The 13,784-nt window shown below is 27.7% G+C and overlaps 3 protein-coding genes across 3 annotated transcripts; all 3 read left to right on the top strand.

Moving 5' to 3' along the window:
* Positions 1-596: 596 nt before the first annotated feature.
* On the top strand, positions 597-966 carry OCT59_007447 (uncharacterized protein; the record flags this gene model as incomplete). Its single annotated transcript, XM_066148758.1, has 2 exons — positions 597-710; positions 784-966. 2 exons carry the CDS (start codon positions 597-599, stop codon positions 964-966), a joined length of 297 nt encoding a protein of 98 aa, XP_065998707.1.
* Positions 967-4,156: 3,190 nt separating this feature from the next.
* OCT59_007448 (uncharacterized protein) lies at positions 4,157-4,460 on the top strand (the record flags this gene model as incomplete). Its single annotated transcript, XM_066148763.1, has 2 exons — positions 4,157-4,280; positions 4,348-4,460. The coding sequence occupies 2 exons, from the start codon at positions 4,157-4,159 to the stop codon at positions 4,458-4,460; spliced, it is 237 nt and encodes a 78-aa protein (XP_065998708.1).
* A 5,365-nt stretch (positions 4,461-9,825) lies between these two features.
* On the top strand, positions 9,826-13,452 carry OCT59_007449 (uncharacterized protein). The gene is made up of 6 exons (XM_025313853.2): positions 9,826-10,064; positions 10,147-10,554; positions 10,629-11,081; positions 11,154-11,341; positions 11,423-11,503; positions 11,585-13,452. Exons 1-6 carry the CDS (start codon positions 9,975-9,977, stop codon positions 12,978-12,980), a joined length of 2,616 nt encoding a protein of 871 aa, XP_025186611.1. The 5' UTR covers positions 9,826-9,974; the 3' UTR covers positions 12,981-13,452.
* The last annotated feature ends 332 nt before the right edge of the window (positions 13,453-13,784 follow it).

A 13,784-nucleotide genomic window follows, 5' to 3' on the forward strand; every position in this document is an offset into this window, starting at 1 on the left:
TACTTAAAATTATAATTTCAGGAATCTATAAACAATTGGTCTCAAATGTTCATAAAAATTCTCCAATGTATGTTCCCCTCGGAGTTAAAATTACCAAAACTGCATTTGTGGGCATATCATATAATTGATTCGATTTGATCATTTGGTGCAGTTAATGGATACACTACGGAGACTTACGAAAGCCTTCACAAAGAATACGTTAAGAATCCCTACCGATTAAGTAATAAAAAAAATATTGAAGTTCAAATAATGAAAATAGCAAGTATTATTTATATAAAATACACAATACTATGTTAAATTTCTAAAAAAAATTAATTTTTATAGATTCGGCGACAATCAATAACAAATATAACCCATCGATTACCAAATTCAGCTACTATCCCTCGTATATTTAAATTTACAGCAATACTTTTCAAATTTCTATTAAAAGATGCCCATGATTTTTTTGTAGAACAGGCTAATATAGACCACAAAATGAGATCTGGATTTGACAATTTTTTGGAATGTTTAAATCTGTATATGGATCACGAAAGTATTGCAAATGAAAGCTACAAGTGACAATATACAGATCAGTTATAATAGAAAATGGTGCAATAATGCGTCTTACTAACAGTTATTATGGCGAGCCTTGGTATAGTAATGTGTCTGTTCGTATGAATTCTGATGAATTATTTGATTACGCTTCTGATCAAGGCATTTGTTACGGGCAGGTAATTTTTTAATTGATTTGATACTACATATTTATATAATATTGCTAATTTAAAAATGATTTTTTAAATTAAGGTTTTATTAATAGCGAAAATAGAACTTAAGAATCAAAATATTCCATTAAATCTCGCATTAATTCAGTGGTATGACTTCAAATTTCAAAATCAACCACATCTTTATGGGTGTCCCTTACTAGAAATTACGGAAATCTATAACTTTATTCGATATAGAAGCAATACAAATATATCGTACATATAGTATCCGGTTTAATAAAACAAATGAATATTTTGTAAATAAATACATATTTTAATAAAGTTTATTATATTTAACGACAGCGATACTAATATCTTGTATAACGTTACTGATCTAAAATATGACTATTACTTTTCCTTTTTTGATAAGGTAAGTTTTATGGATTTCCGTAAAGTTACGGTTGAATGCGTAAATTGTTCCATTTTTATTGGTTAGACTGTTCATGTCTGATCGGTTACACCAACTAATAAATTCGTGATCAAAAAATGCTGATCAAACAACCCCTGACTAATATATAATGAGTTGGAATTTTATTTCACTCAGGAGTGGTATCATTAGATTTTTTATAATGTGTATGCATGCTTATGTTTTCAAAATTATATAAATTTTTTATCGTACAAAGAAAAACTTTAATGTTTATTGTTTCCATGTAAGATACGACTGACATAATTATTACTACTAAGTATGCAAAGGTTTCTGCAGTTCCTGCGAATTCTACTTTAATGACTTGTACGAAAAATTGCTTAGTTTAGTATAATGAGTAAGTATCGAAATAAAGCGAATTTCTATCCATAATAATAAAACATGTTCACGTGTTTATGTTTTATTTCCATATATGATATAACAATGATATAATTATTAAATATTCGAAGGTTCAAGGTTCCTGCGGATTCTACTTTAATGACTTGTCAAAAAATTGCTTGGTTTAGTATAATGAGTAAGTATCGAAATCATGCGGTTCTATCCATAATAATAACAAGGAAAAAACTCATGTTCACGCGTAATTATTTATTTCCATATAAAGTGATATAATTATTGAATATTCGAAGGTTTTACTGCGTTACTGCTTTAATGACTGGTAGCCTGGTTTAGAATAATGAGTAAGTAATCGAAATTATCGCTATGTTCGCGTGCGTGTTTTTATTTCCTCAACTGACATAATTATTACTAAGAAAGTTTTTTTGCTTGGTTTAGAATAATGAGTAATTATGCGAATTGTACGAAAAAATTTCCTGGTTTAGAATAATGAGTAATTATGCGAATTGTACGAAAAAATTTCCTGGTTTAGAATAATGAGTAATTATGCAATTTATCTTTATGTTCACGCGCATTTGTTTTTATTTCCTTGACTGACATAATTATTACTAAGAAAGTTTCTGCGGTTCTGCTTAATGACTGGTACGAAAATTTGCATGATGTAATTATTGAGTATTCGAAAGTTTCTGTTAATGACTGGTACGAAAAATTGCTTGATTTGGTTTAAAGAGTTTTTTTTTTTCATAAATAATGGTCAATTTTTTTTCTTCAGAAATATTTTTTTTTCTTAAATTGTAAGAAATCCCATTTTTCAAAAGTATCATTATGGAATCAGGAAATAAATTGAGAGAATCCTCTCGTAAGAAAATTGAGGAATTGCTAATCGGGGAATCACAAGCGCAGTGATAGAAGCTGAAGCCGAAGCAGAAACAACAACAGTAAAACCAACATCAACACCAGCGAAACCATCAATGACGAAGTTAACGTTCTTCAGACTAAGAGATGGCTTCTTGTAAATTCAAAAATTGAAGGTATTCGCAAATATTTAAGAAATTAATAAAATTATCTTGTAATTAATATTTATTGTAATTATGGTACAGTCAACTCCCTCTATAGTCACTCCCGTTATAGTCACATTCTACTATATAGTCACACCAGTTGAATGTTCAAAACACTTTATTATTAAAATCTATCCTATATAGTCACAATCTATCTATAGTCACTATCACACCTATCCTCAAAAATCTTATATTAAAAAGAACTGTTTATAATCACAGTTATATAAAGAATATATTAAATAACTTGGCATCTAATAATCGTACAAAGATGTATCATAGCTTGTTAGAATCGTCTCACTGAGACGAATCGAATGGTGGTAGTTTTATCCTTTTCCGATCACTGGCTGACGAGTTATTCAACAAAATGTTAAACATCGGCATTATAATATTTCTTGATTTACGTTTACTGCGCCATTTAACATTTTGCTAAATTTCTCGGTACCTAGTGATTGTAAAAAGACGATTTATAGCTCGTTGGAATCGCCTCATCGAGACGAATCGAATGGTGGTAAGCTCATCTCTCTGTGATCAATATTGACGGAGTTATTACTTAAAAACCATTTAATATTTTTTAATTTCGGAAATTGATCTAGTGATTGGATTTCGATGTATCTTATACCATTAGATTCGTCTCATCAAGACGAATCGAATGGTAGTAAGATCGTCTTTCTAGGATCAATATTGACAGAGTTATTACACAAAAACCATTAATATTTTTTAATTTCGGAAATTAATCTAGTGATTGGATTTCGACGTATTTCATACCATTAGAACCGTCTCATCAAGACGAATCGAATGGCGGTAAGATCATCTCTCTACGATTAATATTGGCGAAGTTACGATACAATAAATTTTTAAGTATAATTCTGGCTAAAATTATGTTAATTTTTGGCCGGAATTATGATATACAAATATAAGAAATTTTTTATATAGTCACATCTCTTTATAATCACCAAATATGGACTGTCCCAAATGTGTGACTATAAAGAGAGTTGACTGTAGATCGATTAACAAAGATTGAAAATAAAATCAATACTTTAAGTAAAGAAATACACGAGTTTAAATCCGAATTAAAAAATTTACTTTCTGATAAAATAAATTTGTCATCAAGCGTTAAAGAATCATTCATAGTGGTAGGAATATCTTTGAAATATTTAATTTTATTATTTATTTACGTTCTAATTATTTTGATTGAAGGATATTTAGTACTGAACCATGAGAGTTTTTTCTCTAATTTTACTGAAGACGATTGGATCACGTATTACAACGAGAATATACATAAACAAGTAAGTCCTTATTCGATAACAAAATGTTTAATAAAATAAAATAAAATATTAAGTATTAACTTTCTTTGTAAAGTTAACAAAACAAGTACGGTCCGTAAGAGGAACATTGTCCTCGAAATCAAGGGAGGCTATTTTTTCTATATTCGGATCCTGTTTACCACCTATAAACACAAATGCCAGGCCGTCTGAAGTAGCAAAGTGGGAGAGAAAACCCGAAGTTAAAGATTGTTTTGAAGGCCTGTTCAAAAAAATGAATCCTAAGGACAAAAATTCTTCGATTGTTTTAGCAAGCGTTATTGACAGAAGTCCTCCAAAATGACCATTCTAATGCAGCTTGCATATGTTCTTGTGATCTGCTCAACAATTTTAAACCCAAATCATGACGAAATAAGGTGTAAAAAGAATATCATGAAACAAAAAGTTAAAAAATTTTTAGTAAGTTTGTAATTTTGTAGTAGCATTTAATAAAATATCATTTCGCTGGCTAATCATATTATTCTTTAAAGAAAAAAATAACAAAAATAGTCAACGGGGTATAAGATATTCCGATTTTGAAGATAATAGCTATGAGGAAGAAGAAAGCGGAAATGAAACTGAAGATGAAGATGATGATGTATAATAAGGTGAATTTTATTGTATGCGTAAGATATTTTTTTATTGGTGTGGCGAGGACTGGTGAATTTTATGTTTTTGCGATTAATTTGTATATAAAATTTATTAATTTGAGTTTTTCTCATTTGGCTGATAACTGTTAAACAAATAAAAGAATTTTTATCCATGAAACACAAAATTATTTTGAATTTGATCGCACAAAATTTATCAATTTTGTTAAAATTCATTTTTTTGTTCCTCTTTTGCAATATTTGGAAAGTTAAATTTATTTCTATCAAGTCTGATGCCGAGTACCGACCATAAGAAATTATAAATTTGTGAAAAGTGTTACAAATTAACCTCTAGTTATTTGTTATATTATTTATATAGTATATATTATCAACACGTCATGCATATTTCTCTTAATTTTATATTTATCACGCAAGAATTTTTTTTTAATAGTCGAGGCAGAATTAATTTAGACTCTACCAAAATCATATAATTTGACTCACAGATTACGAATTAATTTTATAAATCTAGTAAATTTGATAAATTAACCTATTATGGCATATACATATGTTCTACGCGATCATCTAAAAATAGCTAAACACGAATTAAATAAATAAACTTAATATTCTCTATACGCTCTATTTTGCAAGGACCGCTCATTGTACATTTGCGTAGCAGAAGACTAGCAGAAGTATCATGGAAAGTATTTATATATATTCATAGGCTTTATGAATATTTATAATATTAATAAATTATACGTGAAAAAGCTTTGCAACAGCTGCTGGAAAAATGAACGCGTACTTTCAATATAGTAGAAGTATGGAAGTTATTTATATTTCATAATTTCATTAATATTCGTAGGTTTACGACTATTTCATAATATTAATAATTGTTCATGGAAAGTTTTGCGTACAATATAATGGTAAAGGTATGGAAAGTATTTATACTCCATAATTTAACTATTTTATACAATATTAATAATTATAACTGTTGGTCTAACTTTTGAACTTATAAAGTAAAAATAAAATTAACGCGTGCTCTCAATGTAGTAGTGTAGAAGGAATGGAAGGTATTTGTACTTTGTAATTTCGTTAATGTGTTTACGTCTTTTTTATAAAAAATATTAATAATCACGCATAATGAACTGTTGGTTTAACTTTTTGAACTTGTAGAAATAAAGTTAACGCGTGCTCTCAACGTAATAGTGTAAAAGAGATGGAAGGTATGTATTCCTTAATTTTGTTAATGTTCGTAGGTTTACGACTTTTTAATAATAATCACAACTGTTGGTCCAACTTTTTGAACTTGTAATTGTTTGTTTGACGTAGTAGTGTAGAAGGAATGGAAGGTATGTACTTCACGATTTCGTTAATGTTCGTATGTTTACGTCTTTTTTATAAAAAATATTAATAATCACGCATATTGAAACTGTTAGTTTAACTTTTGAACTTATAGAAATAAAGTTAACGCGTGCTCTTAACGTAATAGTGTAGAAGGGATAGAAGGTATGTATTCCTTAATTTCGTTAATGTTCGTATGTTTACGACTTTTTAATAATAATCACAACTGTTTGGTCCAACTTTTTGAACTTGTAATGTTTGTTTGATGTAGAGATGAATTTAACGCTCTCAACGTAGTAGTGTAGAAGGAATGGAAGGTATGTATTTCACGATTTCGTTAATGTTCGTATGTTTACGTCTTTTTTATAAAAAATATTAATAATCACGCATATTGAAACTGTTGGTTTAACCTTTTGAACTTGTAGAAATAAAGTTAACGCGTGCTCCTAACGTAATAGTGTAGAAGGGATGGAAGGTATGTATTCCTTAATTTCGTTAATGTTCGTATGTTTACGACTTTTTAATAATAATCGCAACTGTTTGGTCCAACTTTTTGAACTTGTAATGTTTGTTTGATGTAGAGATGAATTTAACGCATGTTTTCAACGTAATAGTGTAGAAGAGAGTGGAAGGTATGTACCTCACAATTTCGTTAATGTTCGTAAGTTTACTTTTTTTTTTATAAAAAATATTAATAATCACGCATAATGATAACTGTTGGTCTAATTTTTGATCTTGTAATATTCGTTGATGCAGAAATGAATTTAACGCATGCTATCAACGTAGCAGTGTAAAAGGACTGAAGGTATGTACTTCATAATTTCGTTAATGTTCGTATGACTTTATTACAATTATGTTTATAGGTTAAGTTTTAATAACAATTTGTTTTTACAACACATCCTTTTGATATTAACAAATAATGTTATCCAAATGACTTTTATTTTATAATATCAGATATAGCAAAATATTAATCACAGATGAAATAGAAGTGAAGTTGAAAAATAAAAAGTCAAAGAACGAAAGTCAAATAAATGAAGATGAGCGACAAATAAGATTAAAAAAATTCTATTGACGAGATTGAACGCAATATTATGATAGTTTTAAATACAAATTATTTATTGTAGCTATATTTTGAATAAAAATACAAAAATTACATAAATTTATAAAATATTACGTGTAAGTTACAGTGAAAAATGTTATTTTGTAATTACGTATATTAATCACTTGAATTTGTGAAAAAAGTTCGCGAAATAATAATATTTTGGAAAAGTTTCGAAATATTGTACCGTAAACTGCGAAATTCGCGATGTAAAATTACGAAATGTTATACTTTCGGAAAAGTTTCGAAATATTATACCGTAAACCTACGAAATTACGCGATGTAAAATTATGAAATATTATACCGCGAAAAGTTTTGAAATATTATACCGTAAACCCTACGAAATCTTATGACGTAAAATTACGAAATATTACATTTTCAAAAAGTTTCGAAATATTACACAAAATAAATATATGAAAATCCTACGACGTAAAATTACGAAATATTACACTTTAGTTTCGAAATATTGCATGCTTCTGAAAATCCCAACGTAAAATTATGAAATATTACACTTTCGAAAAGTTTCGAAATATTGCACCGTAAATCTAAGAAATTCTACGATGTAAAATTTACATACATGGCAATATTACACTGTAATTCTATGAAATATTATGCGTAAACTTACGAAATATTGCGTTGAAATTACGAAATATTACTGTTGCGTAATTTTTTGAAGGTCATGTAAATTTACGGAGTATTTCGCAGGCGTAAATTTTCATAATATTACGCCGTATTCAATTTGCAGATGTATATATTACCAAGTAAATTTCATGAAATCCAGTAAATTAATGTAGGGGTCTATATAAACTTAATATCAATAAAGCATATATAAATCATTAAAAAAAAAAAAATTATTTTTATTTTAAAAATTTTTAAAATTATTAAATAATATTGTTAAATATACTGTATTTATATTATATTTGTTATATTCTAAATCTAAGAAAATTTGGTAAAATTTAGTAATTGATTTTTGATATTTATTTATATTTTATTATTATTACTTAAAAAAGTAAAATTTTTTTTTGATTTTTTAATAAAAATTTATTATAGTTTTAATAGAATCCTAAATATTTATAATACAGTCAAACCTTGATATAGCGAACCCTTGATATAGTGAATTTTTCAGACAACTATAATAAATTTCCCCTTGTTATAACAAATTAACCAATTAAATCTCTTAAAATCTTCACTATAGCCTTATAGCGAAGTTGAGGTCTAGAACCTAGAGTTCGTTATAATAAGGGTTGACTGTACAATTTATTATAATTTGATTTTAATAAAAAAAATAAATTTAAAAATTTAAAAATTAATTTTTGCAATTATTTTATCATCTAATAATCCAATTCAACTGATTATTTTTTAAATTATAGCTATTAATAAATTTTATAAAATAAAAAAAGTTTATTTAAAATAATTACAAAAAATTAAAAGAATAAAAAGTATTAATTTTAGTTAAATTAATTATAAATTATATATTAATTATCTGAAATTTTATTTTAACAAATTTTACCTTTTTAATATTTTATTAATTTATAAAATTTCTTAAATACTGATCAAAGATTTTCTGATGTAATTTATTATACAGATCATTTTGATTTTCCTTTTTTTTAAATGTCATTATTTTTTCTTTATTTTTAAAGATTTTTTTTTTTAATAAGTATTAGTAAATTGAATTTTTTGGATTTTAAATTAATAGATATTAATAAATTTCAGTTTTTAAATTACTTTTTAAATAAATTTCAAAGTATTTTACTTTAAAACTTTTAAATTTTATTTTTTATTATTATTTTTTAGTTTTTTAATTTTTGCAAGTATTGGTAATTATTTAAATAGTAAAATCAAATAAATTATTTCAAAAATTTTTTTTTTATTTTGTTTAATTTTTTAGGTTAATTTAAATAAAATATTATGACTATAAATTTAAACATAATTTTAACTGAAATTATATTAATTTATATGTAAAATCAATTACAATTGTTTATAATATATTATAAATAAATTATTTTATAAGAATAAAATATTAAAATGAAATAAAGAATTCACAATTAAATTGGATTATATACTAAAAAATTTGCTTTTTTTGATTTGTACTTTTTTCTAATACTAATTATATTCATTAGAATATTAAATTAGACAGACAATTTTTTAGTAACATAGAAAGTATAAAATAATAAGATATTACTATAATTAGAACAACTTATTTTTAGTTTTTTAGCCACTATATAAACGGTATTTTAATTTTTTTAGTAATACATTTTAGTAAAAGTTTGGAATTTCGTTATCTAAAATCTCAGATCATTAATATTATAAAAACCCAAAAACAGGAAGTCACCGGACCTACCCGAGTCTAATAGTTATCGTTACCATATTGTACTTGTATTTTTGTTGATAACTTTATATTAATATTATTAATTAGGAAATTGTTATAACACTAATAAGCACTATTGATATATCCACCACATTCGAAAATCTACAGATATTTGCCGGTTGATGACTTGATGCACATTAGTTATCTGATGTCATTTTTGACTGGCGAATGTTAAACGCCAAACATCTCGAACTCCTAATTTTATAACAAGATTAAAATTAGTATTGTTCAAAAAAATAATTCAACCACTTAAAAACATTTACATTTTTATGTGGAACATAGATAAGCTGTTTACTGATTTTCCTTCTTAGGATAAATGGAACTTAAATTTCACATTTTTCTCACATTAATTTATAAGAGTCAATGAACCATGAGTAATAATTATAAGGAATATCACCATATTTTTGTGTAAATTACGAATTGTTTTTGTTTTTTATGATGGCCCCCTTTTTTGTTGAGGAATTCTAAGAATTACACAACGGCGTCATATTTTTTTTTGTTACTATTGTTTTCTTATTTTAGTGTGACCTATAAAAATTTTTATAAACTCTTTCAAAAAAAAATCTTTTTTTTCCTCGTCCTTACTATAGGGAACATTTCTTTCATTCATATTTGCTTAATTAATGATTCCAAATTTTTTTGAGTGAATTCTTATGTTTCATTCATTCATCTAATTTTAAGGATTTTATTTTATATTGTATATATATATATATCAACTAACATAAAATGGTTGCTACAGAACAAGGTGGTGTCCTTTCTGGCGCAGTACCGACTCATTATAATGAAAATGATCCTATAACTTTATTTATAATACAAGTAATTTCTTATTTTTAATATTAATAAATTCATTGTTTCTTACATTATTTTTTGTGACTAATCGGATTAATTTTCATTAAAGGTTATTTTGATCATATTTTTTACACGTATTCTCCATTTTGGTTTGTCGCGCTTTCGACAACCACGTGTTATTTCAGAAATTATTGGTGGTATTATCCTTGGACCATCAGTACTTGGACGCATACCTGGATTTAATGATGCAATTTTTCCAAAAGCGTCTAGAGCCAACTTAAATTTACTTTCTACGTTGGGTTTAATTTTGTATTTATTCATCGTTGGTGTTGAATTGAACCCAAAAGCCTTGATAAAGAATGCAAGAGTAGCATTGACTATTTCTGCCGCGGGTATTGCGTTACCTTTTGCCTTGGGTATTGGCGTTGGTTATGGATTATATCATGCGATGGGTAATGATAGTCAAACAACTTTCTCCAGTTTTATACTTTTCATTGGTGTAGCAATGTCGATCACGGTAAGATGAGTTCAATTAAATATTTATTAATCCACACACACTTAAATTGATAGGTATTTTATTATTCATAATAGGCATTTCCAGTACTTGCACGTATTTTATCGGAACTTCAACTTCTTAGAACACCAGTTGGATCTACTGCTCTTACTGCGGGTGTTGGTGATGACGTAGCTGCATGGGTTTTATTGGCTTTAGTAGTCACCATCGTTAATGCTTCTAATTCACTAATCGCTTTATATGTCTTCCTTCTGGCAATTGCTTGGACATTAATAGTTATATTTGTTATACGTCCTATCTTGTTAAAACTCATTGTTAAGACTGGTAGTAATGATAACGGACCTACTGTAATGATGGTGGTTATTACTTTATCCATCGTGTTAATATCTGCATTTGTTACAAATGTTATTGGCGTGCACGCAATTTTTGGAGGGTTCTTAGTTGGTGTTATTATTCCACATGAAGGTGGTTTCGCTGTGGGTATAACAGAAAAGATTGAAGATTTGGTCAATGTTCTGTTTTTGCCAATTGTAAGTATAATTTATTCTATTACAAAATTTTTTAACGTGTTAATTAATTAATTAATAATATTTTTTATTTAGTATTTTGCTTTGTCTGGAATAAAAACTCAAATTGGTCTCTTGAATGATGGGGCATCCTGGGGGTGGGTCATTTTGGTGATTATTGTTGCAATGGTTGGCAAGATAACAGGCGCTACACTTGCGGCCAGATTAAACAAATTGGCTTGGAGAGAGTCCCTGACAATAGGTGTTTTTATGAGTTGTAAAGGGTACGTACAAATTATGACAATGGAAAATTACATTATTTAAACAATACTGATTTTGATTTTCTTTTATATTCTTATATAAAGTCTTGTTGAGTTGATCGTACTCAACCTTGGATATGACGCAGGAGTTATTAATGGTAAAATATTTGTGATCATGGTTGCCATGTAAGCATAGATTTTTCATATTTTTAGTTTTTTTTCTAGGAAAACAAAATATTAATTTGTTTATATAATTGTTTCTTTAAGGGCATTGGTTACTACAATCTTAACTACTCCTTTAGCAACGTGGTTATATCCACATGAATACCAAAGGAAAATGGAACTTAAACGTATCGGTCATTTGGAACCAGAAGGAACTGGCGATCGTACTGATGAGATCTCAACAAAAAAGAATAGATTGTTAATTGTTCTTAATAAGGTTGAATATCTTCCGCCAATGATGATGCTCGTACAATTATTGCAACCACTATCAGCCATTGTAAGAAAACAAGTTGAAGAAAAGGGAGAAAATGAAAAAACAGCTACTGTCCAAACTCAACCGAATGCATCAATTACTGTCCATGTGTTACGACTCATTGAATTAACTCAACGTATTTCTACTGTAATGAAGATCAGTGAAACTGAAGAAACATTGCATGATCCGATCATGAATCTTTTCAGATCATTTGGACAATTGAATTTTGTTAAAGTCAAAGCAAACCTTGCTGTTGTTGCACAACAAGACTTTGCACAGCACGTTGCCGAAAGGGCTGAAGATACTGATGCTAATTTAGTAATAGTTCCTTGGGGTGGCGCAGGTTCGGTTATTGATGATCAGTCAAATCCATTTGTTGGACCAAGAGAAAAGAAAGAAACAAGTCCACAAGTCGCGTCTTTCACTCAAGAGGTCTTCTCTGAAGTAACTAACAGAGCAAATGTTGGTGTCTTTGTAGATCGTGGTCTTGGTGTTTCCTCTTTAAATCAGAAGGAAAGTAGTATTACTAGCATATCAGTTCGCGTTTTCTTACCATTCTTCGGTGGCATTGATGATCGTGAGGCATTGACTTTTGTCATTCAATTACTTGACCATCCAAATGTGTCAGTTGATGTTCTTAGAATCATTAAATCTTCTGAGCCTACCGAACATGATACTATATTAAAAAACAATACACTTATGACTGAGACCGGAGATAAAATACCAGAAGATTCTGAAGATGTTCAACGTCCTCCACTTGCACACAAAATATCTTCAGCATCTGCTCACATTTTACATTCGAATGACGAACGCAAAGCATCTGATGATGCCGATGAAGAGTTATTAAAACAAGTTTTAAAGTCACGTACGGGTGTTGTAGCATCAAATGCTCGAATAAATTATACGGAGATATCGTCATCTACACCTCTACAAACAGCAGTTAACCGTGCCAAAGATATAGTCAGTCGTAAGGATTTAATTGTGGTTGGACGTGGACGTAATGATGTTACTTTTAGTCATAAAGCAGAATCCTTGGATATACTCAAAAATTTGGGAGATTATGGTAGTGATACACGTAAATCATTAGGTGATATAGCACAAGCATTTTTATCTGGTGGTACTGCAGCAAGTATTTTAGTTTTGCAAGCAAAGAAAAATACGAATTCAAAATTAAAAGAAATTGCTTAATATATTTAGTTTTATTATTTTGTTATATATTATTTGATTAAGCAAGATGTATACAGGGCGTGAGGAGTATTATTATAGGTGGATTTGCAGCATCTAATAGTATTTATATCTTATATATTGTAATTTTATCTTTTTTAAATGTAAACTTTTTTTGTATGATTTAGTATTTGATTAGTAGAACGGAACAACTTTATTGCGTTGAATGCTAATCTCATCATTAAAAAAAAAATCTTATTGAGTATTTCGTTTGAGACTTTTCGAGTAAACTATTTGAACAACTTACAGCACGTATCGAAATTGTTGTAGTAACAAAATGCTATGTGGTTTAAAATCTAATATTATTACCATTGTTTTATGAATTTAATATTAATCATATTTTTAATGCTATTACAAAAAAAAAATTTAATTGTTAATAACTTTTTTCCATAAATAAAATTGCTAAATAAAACATATTGCATATTGTATATTATTCAAATAATAATAATTTTTAATATTTTTTTTTGTCAATCTACACATTTATCCACTACCAAAATCATTAATAAAAATTTTTTTTTTTTAATGTACGAGGATTTAATTACATCAAAACACCCACTCAACCTGCAAATTGTATACATTAGATTAAATATATTTCTTGGTTTTTTCTGGTTTTTCTGAACTTTAAGTATTAAAGCAATTTTTATAAAATATTTTTAAATTTTGGGTTTTTTTCCCTTCGGGAAAAAACCCCTAACGTTCCCCCCCTGGAGCGTGTCACTCATTAATATTAATTATTTTAACTATTTCCCGGCTATCTATATGAGGCCG

The sequence above is a fragment of the Rhizophagus irregularis genome, chromosome 15 (genome assembly GCF_026210795.1).
Source record: "Rhizophagus irregularis chromosome 15, complete sequence".
In the NCBI taxonomy this organism is placed as follows: domain Eukaryota; kingdom Fungi; phylum Glomeromycota; class Glomeromycetes; order Glomerales; family Glomeraceae; genus Rhizophagus; species Rhizophagus irregularis.

Coding starts and splice junctions, on each gene's coding strand:
- OCT59_007449 (XM_025313853.2), top strand. CDS start 9,975: ATGGTTGCTACAGAACAAGGTGGTGTCCTTTCTGGCGCAGTACCGACT. Junction 10,065..10,146: donor TAACTTTATTTATAATACAA/GTAATTTCTTAT, acceptor TTTTCATTAAAG/GTTATTTTGATCATATTTTT. Junction 10,555..10,628: donor GTGTAGCAATGTCGATCACG/GTAAGATGAGTT, acceptor TATTCATAATAG/GCATTTCCAGTACTTGCACG.